Consider the following 18,658-nt stretch of genomic DNA (forward strand, 5'->3'; position numbering starts at 1 on the left):
ACCCAACCTGATTACCACGCACCCGACCTGATTACCACGCACCCAGAGCTGATTACCACGCACCCAACCTGATTACCACGCACCCAGAGCTGACTACCACGCACCCAGAGCTGACTACCACGCACCCAGAGCTGACTACCACGCACCCAGAGCTGATTACCACGCACCCAACCTGATTACCACGCACCCAGAGCTGACTACCACGCACCCAGAGCTGACTACCACGCACGCAGAGCTGATTACCATGCACCCGACCTGATTACCACGCACCCGACCTGATTACCACGCACCCGACCTGATTACCACGCACCCAACCTGATTACCATGCACCCAGAGCTGATTACCACGCACCCAACCTGATTACCACGCACCCAACCTGATTACCACGCACCCAACCTGATTACCACGCACCCAACCTGATTACCATGCACCCAGAGCTGATTACCACGCACCCAACCTGATTACCACGCACCCAACCTGATTACCACGCACCCAGAGCTCACTACCACGCACCCAGAGCTGACTACCACGCACGCAGAGCTGATTACCATGCACCCGACCTGATTACCACGCACCCAGAGCTGATTACCACGCACCCAACCTGATTACCACGCACCCAGAGCTGACTACCACGCACCCAGAGCTGACTACCACGCACCCAGAGCTGACTACCACGCACCCAGAGCTGACTACCACGCACCCAGAGCTGATTACCACGCACCCAACCTGATTACCACGCACCCAGAGCTGACTACCACGCACCCAGAGCTGACTACCACGCACGCAGAGCTGATTACCATGCACCCGACCTGATTACCACGCACCCGACCTGATTACCACGCACCCAACCTGATTACCATGCACCCAGAGCTGATTACCACGCACCCAGAGCTGACTACCACGCACCCAACCTGATTACCACGCACCCAACCTGACTACCACGCACCCAGAGCTGATTACCATGCACCCAACCTGATTACCACGCACCCGACCTGATTACCACGCACCCAACCTGATTACCACGCACCCAACCTGATTACCACGCACCCAACCTGATTACCACGCACCCAACCTGATTACCGCGCACCCAACCTGATTACCACGCACCCAAAGCTGATTACCACGCACCCAACCTGATTACCACGCACCCGACCTGATTACCACGCACCCAACCTGATTACCACGCACCCAACCTGATTACCACGCACCCAACCTGATTACCACGCACCCGACCTGATTACCACGCACCCAGAGCTGATTACCACGCACCCAACCTGATTACCACGCACCCAGAGCTGACTACCACACACCCAGAGCTGACTACCACGCACCCAGAGCTGACTACCACGCACCCAGAGCTGACTACCACGCACCCAGAGCTGATTACCACGCACCCAACCTGATTACCACGCACCCAGAGCTGACTACCACGCACCCAGAGCTGACTACCACGCACGCAGAGCTGATTACCATGCACCCGACCTGATTACCACGCACCCGACCTGATTACCACGCACCCAACCTGATTACCATGCACCCAGAGCTGATTACCACGCACCCAGAGCTGACTACCACGCACCCAACCTGATTACCACGCACCCAACCTGACTACCACGCCCCCAGAGCTGATTACCACGCACCCAACCTGATTACCACGCACCCGACCTGATTACCACGCACCCAACCTGATTACCACGCACCCAACCTGATTACCACGCACCCAACCTGATTACCACGCACCCAACCTGATTACCGCGCACCCAACCTGATTACCACGCACCCAGAGCTGATTACCACGCACCCAACCTGATTACCACGCACCCGACCTGATTACCACGCACCCAACCTGATTACCACGCACCCAACCTGATTACCACGCACCCAGAGCTGATTACCACGCACCCGACCTGATTACCACGCACCCAGAGCTGATTACCACGCACCCGACCTGATTACCACGCACCCAGAGCTGATTACCACGCACCCAACCTGATTACCACGCACCCGACCTGATTACCACGCACCCAACCTGATTACCACGCACCCAACCTGATTACCACGCACCCAGAGCTGATTACCACGCACCCGACCTGATTACCACGCACCCGACCTGATTACCACGCACCCAACCTGATTACCACGCACCCAACCTGATTACCACGCACCCAACATGATTACCACGCACGCCACCTGATTACCACGCACCCAGAGCTGACTACCACGCACCCAGAGCTGATTACCACGCACCCAACCTGATTACCATGCACCCAGAGCTGATTACCACGCATCCAACCTGATAACCACGCACCCAACCTGATTACCACGCACCCAACCTGATTACCACGCACCCGACCTGATTACCACGCACCCAGAGCTGATTACCACGCACCCAACCTGATTACCACGCACCCAGAGCTGACTACCACGCACCCAGAGCTGACTACCACGCACCCAGAGCTGACTACCACGCACCCAGAGCTGATTACCACGCACCCAACCTGATTACCACGCACCCAGAGCTGACTACCACGCACCCAGAGCTGACTACCACGCACGCAGAGCTGATTACCATGCACCCGACCTGATTACCACGCACCCGACCTGATTACCACGCACCCGACCTGATTACCACGCACCCAACCTGATTACCATGCACCCAGAGCTGATTACCACGCACCCAACCTGATTACCACGCACCCAACCTGATTACCACGCACCCAACCTGATTACCACGCACCCAACCTGATTACCATGCACCCAGAGCTGATTACCACGCACCCAACCTGATTACCACGCACCCAACCTGATTACCACGCACCCAGAGCTCACTACCACGCACCCAGAGCTGACTACCACGCACGCAGAGCTGATTACCATGCACCCGACCTGATTACCACGCACCCAGAGCTGACTACCACGCACCCAGAGCTGACTACCACGCACCCAGAGCTGACTACCACGCACCCAGAGCTGACTACCACGCACCCAGAGCTGATTACCACGCACCCAACCTGATTACCACGCACCCAGAGCTGACTACCACGCACCCAGAGCTGACTACCACGCACGCAGAGCTGATTACCATGCACCCGACCTGATTACCACGCACCCGACCTGATTACCACGCACCCAACCTGATTACCATGCACCCAGAGCTGATTACCACGCACCCAGAGCTGACTACCACGCACCCAACCTGATTACCACGCACCCAACCTGACTACCACGCACCCAGAGCTGATTACCATGCACCCAACCTGATTACCACGCACCCGACCTGATTACCACGCACCCAACCTGATTACCACGCACCCAACCTGATTACCACGCACCCAACCTGATTACCACGCACCCAACCTGATTACCGCGCACCCAACCTGATTACCACGCACCCAGAGCTGATTACCACGCACCCAACCTGATTACCACGCACCCGACCTGATTACCACGCACCCAACCTGATTACCACGCACCCAACCTGATTACCACGCACCCAGAGCTGATTACCACGCACCCGACCTGATTACCACGCACCCAGAGCTGATTACCACGCACCCGACCTGATTACCACGCACCCAGAGCTGATTACCACGCACCCAACCTGATTACCACGCACCCGACCTGATTACCACGCACCCAACCTGATTACCACACACCCAACCTGATTACCACGCACCCAGAGCTGATTACCACGCACCCGACCTGATTACCACGCACCCGACCTGATTACCACGCACCCAACCTGATTACCACGCACCCAACCTGATTACCACGCACCCAGACCTGATTACCACGCACCTGACCTGATTACCACGCACCCAGAGCTGATTACCACGCACCCAACCTGATTACCACGCACCCAACCTGATTACCACGCACCCAACATGATTACCACGCACGCCACCTGATTACCACGCACCCAGAGCTGACTACCACGCACCCAGAGCTGATTACCACGCACCCAACCTGATTACCATGCACCCAGAGCTGATTACCACGCACCCAACCTGATAACCACGCACCCAACCTGATTACCACGCACCCAACCTGATTACCACGCACCCGACCTGATTACCACGCACCCAGAGCTGATTACCACGCACCCAACCTGATTACCACGCACCCAGAGCTGACTACCACGCACCCAACCTGATTACCACGCACCCAACCTGATTACCACGCACCCAACCTGATTACCACGCACCCGACCTGATTACCACGCACCCAGAGCTGATTACCACGCACCCAACCTGATTACCACGCACCCAGAGCTGACTACCACGCACCCAGAGCTGACTACCACGCACCCAGAGCTGACTACCACGCACCCAGAGCTGATTACCACGCACCCAACCTGATTACCACGCACCCAGAGCTGACTACCACGCACCCAGAGCTGACTACCACGCACGCAGAGCTGATTACCATGCACCCGACCTGATTACCACGCACCCGACCTGATTACCACGCACCCGACCTGATTACCACGCACCCAACCTGATTACCATGCACCCAGAGCTGATTACCACGCACCCAACCTGATTACCACGCACCCAACCTGATTACCACGCACCCAACCTGATTACCACGCACCCAACCTGATTACCATGCACCCAGAGCTGATTACCACGCACCCAACCTGATTACCACGCACCCAACCTGATTACCACGCACCCAGAGCTGACTACCACGCACCCAGAGCTGACTACCACGCACGCAGAGCTGATTACCATGCACCCGACCTGATTACCACGCACCCGACCTGATTACCACGCACCCGACCTGATTACCACGCACCCAACCTGATTACCACGCACCCAACCTGATTACCACGCACCCAACCTGATTACCACGCACCTAACCTGATTACCACGCACCCAGAGCTGATTACCACGCACCCAACCTAATTACCACGCACCCAACCTGATTACCACGCACCCAACCTGATTGCCACGCACCCAGAGCTGACTACCACGCACCCAGAGCTGATTACCACGCACCCAACCTGATTACCATGCACTCAGAGCTGATTACCACGCACCCAACCTGATTACCACGCACCCAACCTGATTACCACGCACCCAACCTGATTACCACGCACCCAACCTGATTACCAGGCACCCGACCTGATTACCACGCACCCAGAGCTGATTACCACGCACCCAACCTGATTACCACGCACCCAGAGCTGACTACCACGCACCCAGAGCTGACTACCACGCACCCAGAGCTGACTACCACGCACCCAGAGCTGACTACCACGCACCCAGAGCTGATTACCACGCACCCAACCTGATTACCACGCACCCAGAGCTGACTACCACGCACCCAGAGCTGACTACCACGCACGCAGAGCTGATTACCATGCACCCGACCTGATTACCACGCACCCGACCTGATTACCACGCACCCAACCTGATTACCATGCACCCAGAGCTGATTACCACGCACCCAGAGCTGACTACCACGCACCCAACCTGATTACCACGCACCCAACCTGACTACCACGCACCCAGAGCTGATTACCATGCACCCAACCTGATTACCACGCACCCGACCTGATTACCACGCACCCAACCTGATTACCACGCACCCAACCTGATTACCACGCACCCAACCTGATTACCACGCACCCAACCTGATTACCGCGCACCCAACCTGATTACCACGCACCCAGAGCTGATTACCACGCACCCAACCTGATTACCACGCACCCGACCTGATTACCACGCACCCAACCTGATTACCACGCACCCAACCTGATTACCACGCACCCAGAGCTGATTACCACGCACCCGACCTGATTACCACGCACCCAGAGCTGATTACCACGCACCCGACCTGATTACCACGCACCCAGAGCTGATTACCACGCACCCAACCTGATTACCACGCACCCGACCTGATTACCACGCACCCAACCTGATTACCACACACCCAACCTGATTACCACGCACCCAGAGCTGATTACCACGCACCCGACCTGATTACCACGCACCGGACCTGATTACCACGCACCCAACCTGATTACCACGCACCCAACCTGATTACCACGCACCCAGACCTGATTACCACGCACCTGACCTGATTACCACGCACCCAGAGCTGATTACCACGCACCCAACCTGATTACCACGCACCCAACCTGATTACCACGCACCCAACATGATTACCACGCACGCCACCTGATTACCACGCACCCAGAGCTGACTACCACGCACCCAGAGCTGATTACCACGCACCCAACCTGATTACCATGCACCCAGAGCTGATTACCACGCACCCAACCTGATAACCACGCACCCAACCTGATTACCACGCACCCAACCTGATTACCACGCACCCGACCTGATTACCACGCACCCAGAGCTGATTACCACGCACCCAACCTGATTACCACGCACCCAGAGCTGACTACCACGCACCCAACCTGATTACCACGCACCCAACCTGATTACCACGCACCTGACCTGATTACCACGCACCCAGAGCTGATTACCACGCACCCAACCTGATTACCACGCACCCAACCTGATTACCACGCACCCAGAGCTGATTACCACGCACCCAACCTGATTACCACGCACCCAACCTGATTACCACGCACCCAGAGCTGACTACCACGCACCCAGAGCTGATTACCACGCACCCAACCTGATTACCACGCACCCAGAGCTGACTACCACGCACCCAGAGCTGACTACCACGCACCCGGAGCTGACTACCACGCACCCAGAGCTGATTACCACGCACCCAACCTGATTACCACGCACCCAGAGCTGACTACCACGCACCCAGAGCTGACTACCACGCACGCAGAGCTGATTACCATGCACCCGACCTGATTACCACGCACCTGACTTGATTACCACGCACCCAACCTGATTACCACGCACCCAACCTGATTACCACGCACCCAGAGCTGACTACCACACACCCAACCTGATTACCACGCACCCAACCTGATTACCACGCACCCAGAGCTGACTACCACACACCCAACCTGATTACCACGCACCCAACCTGACTACCATGCACCCAAAGCTGATTACCACGCACCCAGAGCTGACTACCACGCACCCAACCTGATTACCACGCACGCCACCTGATTACCACGCACCCAGAGCTGACTACCACGCACCCAGAGCTGATTACCACGCACCCAACCTGATTACCATGCACCCAGAGCTGATTACCACGCACCCAACCTGATAACCACGCACCCAACCTGATTACCACGCACCCAACCTGATTACCACGCACCCGACCTGATTACCACGCACCCAACCTGATTACCACGCACCTGACCTGATTACCACGCACCCAGAGCTGATTACCACGCACCCAACCTGATTACCACGCACCCAACCTGATTACCACGCACCCAGAGCTGATTACCACGCACCCAACCTGATTACCACGCACCCAACCTGATTACCACGCACCCAGAGCTGACTACCACGCACCCAGAGCTGATTACCACGCACCCAACCTGATTACCACGCACCCAGAGCTGACTACCACGCACCCAGAGCTGACTACCACGCACCCGGAGCTGACTACCACGCACCCAGAGCTGATTACCACGCACCCAACCTGATTACCACGCACCCAGAGCTGACTACCACGCACCCAGAGCTGACTACCACGCACGCAGAGCTGATTACCATGCACCCAACCTGATTACCACGCACCCAACCTGATTACCACGCACCCAGAGCTGACTACCACACACCCAACCTGATTACCACGCACCCAACCTGATTACCACGCACCCAGAGCTGACTACCACACACCCAACCTGATTACCACGCACCCAACCTGACTACCATGCACCCAAAGCTGATTACCACGCACCCAGAGCTGACTACCACGCACCCAACCTGATTACCACGCACCCAACCTGACTACCACGCACCCAGAGCTGATTACCATGCACCCAACCTGACTACCACGAACCCAGAGCTGATTACCATGCACCCAACCTGACTACCACGCACCTGACCTGATTACCACGCACCCAGAGCTGACTACCACGCACCCAGAGCTGACTACCACGCACCCAGAGCTGACTACCACGCACCCAGAGCTGATTACCATGCACCCGACCTGATTACCACACACCCAACCTGATTACCACACACCCAACCTGATTACCACGCACCCAGAGCTGATTATGAAGGTGCTGGAGGCAAAAGGCAAAGCTGGAGAAACATGAAAAAGTCTGCACACATCCAGTCAGATGCAAATGTATTTTGGTCAGTCGACATTCATCAGAGCATGTCTTCACATACCAGTATGGTGCAGTAAAACGTTACAAATTATTACATTTTTTGTTCTTGTTGATGTTACCCAAAATTACAGTTTAAATTAGTTTTCCGTTACAGTGTATGGCTTTTGGTATTATCACAGATGTAGATTATTTTCTCTAATATTCTTTGGTTCTTCTTTGGAATGGATATCTTCCTCACCTTGATGCATTGAATATAAAGGGGCAATTGGGAATTTTTAACTAAATAATGCCATTTCCCAGGACACATTTATAACAAGAAAACGTACACTTACAGTGCCTTCAGAAAGCTTTCACACCCTTTGACTTTTTCCAAAGTTTGCTGTGTTACAGCCTGAATTTAAAATAATGTCAAAGTGGAATTATATTTTCATGCCTAAATAAGTTCAGGAGTAAAAATGTGCTTAAAAACTCAAATAATAAGTTGCATGGACTCACTCTGTGTGCAATAATAGGTTTTAACATGATTTTTAAATGACTACCCCATCTCTGTACCCCACACATACAATCATCTGTAAGGTGTCACGCCTGCTCCCGCTCCTGCTCCCCCTCTCTGGTGCTCGAGGGCGCCAGGCGGCCAATCTTTACGCACACCTGTCAACATCGTTACGCGCATCAGTGCGTCATTGGACTAACCTGAACTCCTTCACTTATTTATTGCCTCCCCTATATCTGTCTATTCTTCAATTTCAGCCCCGTGTCAGCATTCATGTCGTTTTGTTCCCCCTGTCCAGGCGCTGTCCTTGTTTTGTTTCATGTCGGTTATTTATTAAATATTCACTCCCTGTACTTGCTTCAAGTCTCCCAGCGTCTATCCTCACATAAGGTCCCTCAGTCGAGCAGTGAATTTCAAGCACAGATTCAACCAGAAAGACCAGGGAGCTTTTCAAATGGTTCGCAAAGAAAAGCAACAATTGGTAGATGGGTGAAAATACAATAAAGCTGACATTGAATATCATTTTGAGCATGGTGCAATTATCAATTACACTTTGTTTGGTGTATCAATACACCCAGTCACTACAAAGATAAATGCGCCCTTCCTAACTCAGTTGCCGGAGAGGAAGGAAACCGAGTTTAATAGGAGATAACTGAGGATGGTTCAACATTGTAGTTACTTTACAATACTCACATAAATGACAGAGTGAAAAGAAGGAAGACTGTACAGAATAAAAAATATTCTAAATCTTGCATCCTGTTTGCAATAAGGCTCTAAAGTAAAACTACAAAAATATATGGCAAAGAAATTTACTTTATTTCCTAAATACAAAGCGTTATGTTTGGGGCAAATCCAGCACAACACATCACTGATTACCACTCTTCAAACATGGTGGTGGCTGCATCATGTTATACGTATGCTTGTCATCAGCAAGGACTAGGGTTTTTTTATTATAAAAATAAACGGAATAGAGCTAAGCACAGGCAAAGCCCTAGAGGAACTTGGTTCAGTCTACTTTCCAACAGACACTGGGGGACAAATTCTTGACATGAAAATGGCTGTCTAGCAATGATCAACAACCAACTTGACAGAAGGTTAAGAATTATTTTAAGAATAATGAGAAAATATTGTACAATCCAGGTGTGGAAATCTCTTAGAGACTTACCCATAAAGACTCACAGCTGTAACTGCTGCCAAATGTGATTCTAACATGTAGATATAGTAGTGTTTATTTTCCATAATTTTTTTAAATGTTAAAAGGTTTCTTCCACTTTGACATTAGAGTATTTTGTGTAGATCATTGACAAAAAAAGCACAATTAAATCAATTTTAATCCCACTTTGTAACACAACAACATGTGGAAAAAGTCAAGAGTTGTGAATACTTTCTGAAAGCACTGTAGATGTGTCTTCTCTCAAATAAGGAGAATTCACTGTCAACATTTCAATAATGGGGTTTAAGTGTTAGTGAGGCTCTTAAAACAATTCCACATGTCATCTTAGAACCCCCTACCCCTCCCCCATTAGACTTTTAAGAGTTAGAGACGCTCTCTGATCTAATATTCTCCTGGTAGGTGCAGAGGATGTATAATTCAATAATTCATACATATAGATGGCATGATTATTGTTGCAGTCTTAATCTAAATGGCAGCAAGCTTTGCCCTCAACTTCTGTTACGTCAGCGCCGCTCTACTCCCCTCTGTTGTTGCAGACGGGCAGAAATCGCTCGAAGCTTTTTCTATTCAGCGCCGAAATCCAGCGAGTGTCCAGCCATGCCACAACGAATACTTCCCCTGTCAACTCTGTGAAGCGTAGTGATACTGGCACAGCGTTAAGCGCCCCAAGGTGAACTAAGCTTAAGGTTACAACACATTTGTTGTTTTCATATTTTTTTATATTCCTTGAATAGAGTGATTCGTTTTTGGAGCACTTGCCTTTTCTGCATTGAATTTTAGCGCAATCACAACCTTTCACCATTACTTCCCAAAGCAAAACAGACTTTTTAGCGCTTGCTTCTCGGACTCTCCAGAGGAAGCGTGTTGTTGCTGCTGTGGTTGGCATCGTCATGGTGTTAGCGCTTATCATAGCGATACCGCTGCTGGTCCAAGCATCCAAGACGGACGCACACTACGAGATGATGGGCACCTGTAGGATGATATGTGATCCATACAACCCCAAACCCAGCGCCAATGCTATGGAAGTCATGCAGGACCTGAGCGCCATCCCATCCCCGGCGTTCTCGCATGGGACTAAAGGCGATCCGGGTCGGCCGGGGAAACCAGGACCGAGAGGTCCGCCAGGCGAACCAGGTCCACCCGGTCCAAGAGGACCGCCGGGGGACAGGGGGAACTCGGGGAAACCGGGTTATCCCGGCCTTACCACGGGGGAGACGGCTAAAGGGACCGTGAGTAGCGCTAGGACCGATAATGGCGAGGACCGAGACTCCGCAATTGGCGGCACAAAAATCGCATTTTACGTGGGTCTGAAAAACCCCCACGAGGGATACGAGGTGCTAAGGTTCGACGACGTGGTGACAAACCTGGGGAACCATTACGACCCGTCTACCGGCAAGTTCACGTGTGAAGTGTCCGGGATCTACTACTTTACATACCATGTGTTAATGCGTGGAGGCGACGGGACCAGCATGTGGGCAGATTTGTGCAAAAACGGACAGGTAGGCTATACCTTATATTACGCAATTATATTTCCTCTTATGCAAAGTCAACATTATATGCTATACACTTCTGTAATTGAAGGAGAGCGGCCGCATTCACTGTGCATTGATCCAGATTGATATTGGAGAGTTATTACGCGCAGAAAGCGCTTGTCTCTCCAAAACGGCATCTACTCCGTGCACTTAATCTCACTCAGTAAATTCAGTCAGTGAATGAACAGGCTTGGACCACTTCATTTATCAGCAAGGACAAACTAATCGCTTGGTGGTTTTTACAAGACCTTTGTCGTCTACTGTAGCGGTTAGCCCTACCCTGGCCAAACCATCTGGAGCCATTTGAGCTGTCTAGCCTATGCACATTGCCAACATAAACAAACAAGAAATCCTTTATTAGTTTGTTAGGTTCAAAGTGGAGAATCTATAATGTTTCAGCATTGGGTCAAGGGTGGACACGAGTCAGTCAATAGTCTAATAATTAATGTTGCAAAGTCCTTCACTACTCTAATAATGTATCTTATCCGCAGGTCCGCGCCAGTGCGATAGCCCAAGACGCAGACCAGAACTATGACTACGCCAGCAACAGTGTAGTGCTTCATCTAGACTCCGGGGACGAGATCTACATCAAGCTGGACGGAGGCAAGGCGCATGGGGGAAACAACAACAAGTACAGCACGTTTTCCGGTTTCATTTTGTATCCGGACTAAACCTAGACATGCAGGGATGTGAACTCTACTATCATTATTAGACTCTATCATACCTAGAGCAAGTTGCCCGTTGTCCGGGCGCCCCTGTAAGCGGTTGTGCGTCATTTGTTTGTATATTTGTGGGGTTTGGGGAGCCAAGACATGCCATCCGCCCGTATACAGAAGACATTTCCGTGTGATGTGGTATATTTTGCTTGAAAATCTGTCTGTTTCCACTCAAGATATATAGCCTATTAAAATATATATGTATCAAAAATAAGCAACAAAGATGAAAGTAAGGAGTCAGACTTCATATTTATTGTTCCACCAAGGTCCGTATGTTACAAAAATGTTTTATGTCATATAGTAGCTTATTCCAGTACACTACGTCCATTGAAAATAAGTATTTCAATAAATTATGTTTTCTATTATGTCAGTTTATTTGTGGAATTTGTTGTCATGTTTAAGATCACATTCATTCTTCAAATATATTGTAGATTATAGATATAATTTTAACCATAAATTAACCACCCCCCCAATAGATTTAGCCTAGAATGTGTGGCCTAATACATGTTTTTAACGGAGTGTTAGCTAAGAATACCATTGCGCTGCGTTTTTGTCTGACTCTGTCTGGAGCTGTCCTCCACTCCACATTATAACTACAAATAGGCCGACCCTAGGCGGGGGAATCTGTATTCTTGTCTCACGCCTCCAGTCTCCATCCAGGGGTGTCACTACCGGTGTCACTGTCGGTGTTTGTGGTGGGGACGGTTGGAGATGGATGTCCTACGGGGCACAGACTAAGGCCTGCATGGCTTAATTTACCTCGACACTGATCTATTCACGCCCAATTAATATTGGAGGGACGTGGGTCTTAGCACCTCATGTTCTACGAAGATGTCTGGGACAACAGCTTAGAAATCATACTCCACTATGGTACCCGTCCATATATTGAACAGATAGCACAACAGACCTGATGGCCTATGATACTTCGCCTGCATGCTAATCCTGTATTAAGATCTTTAAAGCATGCCCCCTCACAGCCACTGGGTAAACATGTGTTATTCATCAAGCAGTTGTTTTTATTTTCTGCTTGCACTTGGCTTTTAATGCCGTTATTGTTTGCACAAATACTTTTGAATATGTTTGAGTGTTTTTTCAAAGGTTGGCATTTATTGTCATGAATCTTGCCCTGGAGGCAGCTCTGCAGGGTGGTCGAAAGGTGGCAAAGTCATAAAATCTCATTTTAAATCTAACCCTAACCTTAACCCTAACCTTAATCAGACTCCTAACCCTAATGCCTGAACCTAATGCCTTGCCCTAAATTAAGATCAAAAAGCACAATTTTGTTTTCATGAATTTTTACGATAAAGCCATCTTTGACTTCGCAGCTGTACCATCTAGCAGAAATCGCTCAGTTCTTCCTCGAGATCAAGATTCATGGCAATAAACGTCAACCTGCATGTTTTTCACGTGTCTTGGTAGAAGGCTGATTAGCTGATTAAAATACACAGGTTAACAGTGGTTCATGTTAACATTTAGTTAATGATGCCATTCTTCTTCCTCGAAATAATGCACAAGCATCTAAATAGCCTTGTATACGGATTTCCGAAGTCAAGCTGTTGGTTGCATTTGCTAAAGTTGCTGCGCTGCAGAGTGCTTAAGCACCGTGGACAGCAACCGCCGCCGGACAAGTGGTTTCAGCACCATGGACAGCGCAGGTTAGGCAAAGACAGACCGTGAATCCCAAACCAACCTCTCGCCCCTACCAACTCGCTCGGAGGGTCCTCCTTTGTCACTGTTGCTGATGAAACTCCGAGGGTGACTTCCAGAGAGTGGCGATGGGATCCATAAATCCATCAACTTCGGGACACACTCGCCGGGGCAGCAGGTAGCCTGGCGGGTAGGAGCGTTGGGTCAGTAACCGAAAGGTTGCTGGATCGAATCTCCGAGTTGACAATTTAAAAATATGTTGTTCTGCCCCTGAGAAAGACAGTTAACCAGCTATTCCCCGGGAGCCGAAGACGTGGATGTCGAATAAGGCAGCTCTCCATACCTCTCTGATTCAGAGGGGTTGGGTTAAATGCGGAGGACACATTTTAATTGTACAACTGACTAGGTTTTGACTTGAATGATACAATTCATGTTCCACTTTTAAATAATAAAAGGAGCATGATATTAAAATGAACAACCCCCCTATTGATTTTATCCCCCCTATACTTTTACAAAATATAAACCTCAGTAAGTGTAATATTTTTATGTGGGAGGTATTTAATCTCTTACATGTGCCAAGTCTCTAAATCAGATTTAAACAAATGCACGTGTAATTAGCCACGCCTCTCCATGATTTTGTATGAAATTGTCCAAACTCCAAACATATCACAGTGGGTGTCGGGATAGCACTTCGCTCTGAAACCTGCATCCTTGCTGGCTCCGTCGAAGTGGCTATCTGAGGGTCTAATTAGCTCCGACAGCTTCAATAATTTTCACTCCCTGAGGTTTGGGACACTTTTTCAAATGCTGGAGGCGCGTGAGAAAGCACAAATGGCGGGGCGTGGCGAAGGGGGGATTTTGGATTCAACAGAAACAGTTTCCCCTATACCAATAGGGTGCGTGCAATGTGGGCTTTAGTGATGACGGGTTGACTCATAAAGGCGTCTGCATGCTATGGAGCCAGATAGCTGCCAAAAGTTTGAAATGATGTACATAAACTATTGATTTAGAACTACAGAGAGTTACAGGAGCTGCCCCCACTATTCCAGCACCATTTCAACATCATCAAACCACCTATGCTTAATCTAATACAGTGACAACTAAAGTATAGGCTATCATTGGACAGGAAAGTGCACAATGGTCTTCTTCAGAATCCTGAAGAAGACCATTGAAAGCCTAAATGTCAATCTTTTAAACTTGTCTAATAAAACTACGCATTTTTACTGATGAGCGAGCATTGTGCACTTTCCTGTCCAAGGATGTCTACACATGTTTAGGTTGCACCTTTACTCACATTGGTTGAGCACCTTCTACTTCTTCCCAACTAAAAGATACAAAAATAATTTAGTCCAATCAAGGTAAGCTAAATATGATGTGGCTGTCCATGGTTCTGATTTCTGTGCTTGCATTCATGCAAGTAGAAAAAACATGTTGTCTCACCCTACTTGAAAAGAAAGCCAATGCTATCATCCTATCTTTCATGTTGACTAAACAGTATATCACTCTGTCGTACAGTAAACACTTTTATTTTTTGTTGTCCTGGGCTACCTGGCTAAAATGCTTGCTCACTAGCCTAACTTCCTTTCCATGGGCAACATTAGCTAGTTAACATTAGCCTTCTATATCTAGCTACATACTGAACTTCCATCTTCTCAGGCCAGGGGCACAATGTAGGAATTTATGGTTGGATCAGAATCGATTATAATTATTGGCCAGTACAGTGACGTAAAACCACAAGTCCAAATCCCTATCTCAATACATGGCTTATTTAGGAAAGGGTCAATTTTAGTTAGCAAGCCACCTGACAACAACACAACAAGATCCAACAATTGAAGTTGTGTCTGTCAAAGACATATTGCTCTCATTCGATGTAGTTAGAGAGAAACCAAATCCAAACGGGCTTCCCTTGACCCTTTTTTTGGTGCGCAAGGACCATTCACAGTTGAGCTCGCTCAATTTAGCTCAATGCTGATGAGCTTTTATAAAATAAAATAAATTAGGGGTGGCCAAGTGCTCACTGGCTTACTTCCCTTGCATTCAATGCTACAGGTGTTATGCTGGTGAATGAGGACCCAAAAGCGACTTAATAGAAACAGAGTCTTTATTCCAGTCTTCAACAAACAATGATACTCCTGGATATTATCCTAGGTAAATCCAAAACAGGAAACTGAAATCCTCTCGTCAGTAGAGAGGAATGACTGGAGACGCGACCACAGACTGCAGGTCGCTTCAGGAAGGCACAGGCCGTAGCTGACATAGACACCTGCTCACACGCAGCATCTGAAGAAGGCAAAAACACGACAGGGCGGAACAAGGACACAGAACAGCAAACATCAAACAAGAATCCGACAAGGACAGAAGCGGAAAACAGAGGGAGAAATAGGGGCTCTAATCAGAGGGCAAAATAGGGGACAGGTGTGAAAGAGTAAATGAGGTAGTTTAGGAGAATGAGAAACAGCTGGGAGCAGGAACGGAACGATAGAGAGAGAGAGCGAGAGAGGGAGGGGGAGAGAGAGGGATAGAAAGAGGGAAAGAACCTAATAAGACCAGCAGAGGGAAGCACAGGGACAAGACATGATGATCAAAGACAAAACATGACAGTACCCCCCCACTCACCGAGCGCCTCCTGGCGCACTCGAGGAGGAACCCTGGCGGCAACGAAGGAAATCATCAATCAACGAACGGTCCAGCACGTCCCGAGATGGAACCCAACTCCTCTCCTCAGGACCGTAACCCTCCCAATCCACTAAGTACTGGTGACCACGTCCCCGAGAACGCATGTCCATGATCTTCCGTACCTTGTAAATAGGTGCGCCCTCGACAAGGACGGGGGGGGGGGGGGGAAGACGAACGGGGGCGCGAAGAAAAGGCTTGACACAGGAGACATGGAAGACAGGGTGGACACGACGAAGATGTCGCGGAAGAAGCAGTCGCACAGCGACAGGATTGACGACCTGAGAGACACGGAACGGACCAATGAACCGCGGAGTCAACTTGCGAGAAGCTGTCGTAAGGGGAAGGTTACGAGTGGAAAGCCACACTTTCTGACCACGACAATACCTAGAACTCTTAATCCTACGTTTATTGGCGGCTCTCACAGTCTGCGCCCTGTAACGGCAAAGTGCAGACCTGACCCTCCTCCAGGTGCGCTCACAACGTTGGACAAAAGCCTGAGCGGAGGGAACGCTGGACTCGGCGAGCTGGGACGAGAACAGAGGAGGCTGGTACCCAAGACTACTCTGAAACGGAGATAGCCCGGTAGCAGACGAAGGAAGCGAGTTGTGAGCGTACTCAGCCCAGGGGAGCTGTTCTGCCCAAGACGCAGGGTTTCGAAACGAAAGGCTGCGTAATATGCGACCAATCGACTGATTGGCCCTTTCTGCTTGACCGTTAGACTGGGGATGAAACCCGGAAGAGAGACTGACGGAAGCACCAATCAAACGACAGAACTCCCTCCAAAACTGTGACGTGAATTGCGGACCTCTGTCTGAAACGGCGTCTAACGGGAGGCCATGAATTCTGAACACATTCTCAATGATGATTTGTGCCGTCTCCTTAGCGGAAGGAAGCTTAGCGAGGGGAATGAAATGTGCCGCCTTAGAGAACCTATCGATAACCGTAAGAATCACAGTCTTCCCCGCAGACGAAGGCAGACCGGTAATAAAGTCTAAGGCGATGTGAGACCATGGTCGAGAAGGAATGGGAAGCGGTCTGAGACGACCGGCAGGAGGAGAGTTACCTGACTTAGTCTGCGCGCAGTCCGAACAAGCAGCCACGAAACGGCGCGTGTCCCGCTCCTGAGTAGGCCACCAAAACCGCTGGCGAATAGAAGCAAGCGTACCCCGAACGCCGGGGTGGCCAGCTAACTTGGCAGAGTGAGCCCACTGAAGAACAGCCAGACGAGTAGAGACAGGAACGAACAGAAGGTTACTAGGACAAGCGCGCGGCGACGCAGTGTGAGTGAGTGCTTGCTTTACCTGTCTCTCAATTCCCCAGACAGTCAACCCGACAACACGCCCTTCAGGGAGAATCCCCTCGGGGTCGGTAGAAGCCACAGAAGAACTAAAGAGACGGGATAAGGCATCAGGCTTGGTGTTCTTATTTCCCGGGCGATAGGAAATCACGAACTCGAAACGAGCGAAAAACAACGCCCAACGAGCTTGACGTGCATTAAGTCGTTTGGCAGAACGGATGTACTCAAGGTTCTTATGGTCAGTCCAAACGACAAAAGGGACGGTCGCCCCCTCCAACCACTGTCGCCATTCGCCTATGGCTAAGCGGATGGCGAGCAGTTCGCGGTTACCCACATCATAGTTGCGTTCCGATGGCGACAGGCGATGAGAAAAGTAAGCGCAAGGATGGACCTTATCGTCAGAATGGAAGCGCTGAGACAGAATGGCTCCCACGCCCACCTCTGAAGCGTCAACCTCGACAATGAATTGTTTAGTGACGTCAGGAGTAACAAGGATAGGGGCGGATGTAAAACGCTTCTTGAGGAGATCAAAAGCTCCCTGGGTGGAACCGGACCACTTAAAGCAAGTCTTGACAGAAGTCAGAGCTGTGAGAGGGGCAGCCACTTGACCGAAATTACGAATGAAACGCCGATAGAAATTAGCGAAACCGAGAAAGCGCTGCAACTCGACACGTGACTTAGGAACGGGCCAATCGCTGACAGCCTGGACCTTAGCGGGATCCATCTGAATGCCATCAGCGGAAATAACAGAACCGAGAAATGTGACAGAGGAGACATGAAAGGCGCACTTCTCAGCCTTCACGTAGAGACAATTCTCTAAAAGGCGCTGGAGTACACGTCGAACGTGCTGAACATGAATCTCGAGTGACGGTGAAAAAATCAGGATATCG

General features: G+C 50.3%; 1 protein-coding gene across 1 annotated transcript; it reads left to right on the forward strand.

The window, feature by feature from the left end:
* The first annotated feature begins 10,419 nt into the window (after positions 1 to 10,419).
* c1ql2 (complement component 1, q subcomponent-like 2) lies at positions 10,420 to 12,513 on the forward strand. The gene is made up of 2 exons (XM_071355019.1): positions 10,420 to 11,399; positions 11,924 to 12,513. Exons 1-2 carry the CDS (start codon positions 10,791 to 10,793, stop codon positions 12,101 to 12,103), a joined length of 789 nt encoding a protein of 262 aa, XP_071211120.1. The 5' UTR covers positions 10,420 to 10,790; the 3' UTR covers positions 12,104 to 12,513.
* Positions 12,514 to 18,658: the final 6,145 nt, after the last annotated feature.

The sequence above is a fragment of the Salvelinus alpinus genome, chromosome 20, assembly GCF_045679555.1.
Source record: "Salvelinus alpinus chromosome 20, SLU_Salpinus.1, whole genome shotgun sequence".
Taxonomy (NCBI): Eukaryota; Metazoa; Chordata; class Actinopteri; order Salmoniformes; family Salmonidae; genus Salvelinus; species Salvelinus alpinus.

Coding starts and splice junctions, on each gene's coding strand:
- c1ql2 (XM_071355019.1), top strand. CDS start 10,791: ATGGTGTTAGCGCTTATCATAGCGATACCGCTGCTGGTCCAAGCATCC. Junction 11,400..11,923: donor ATTTGTGCAAAAACGGACAG/GTAGGCTATACC, acceptor TCTTATCCGCAG/GTCCGCGCCAGTGCGATAGC.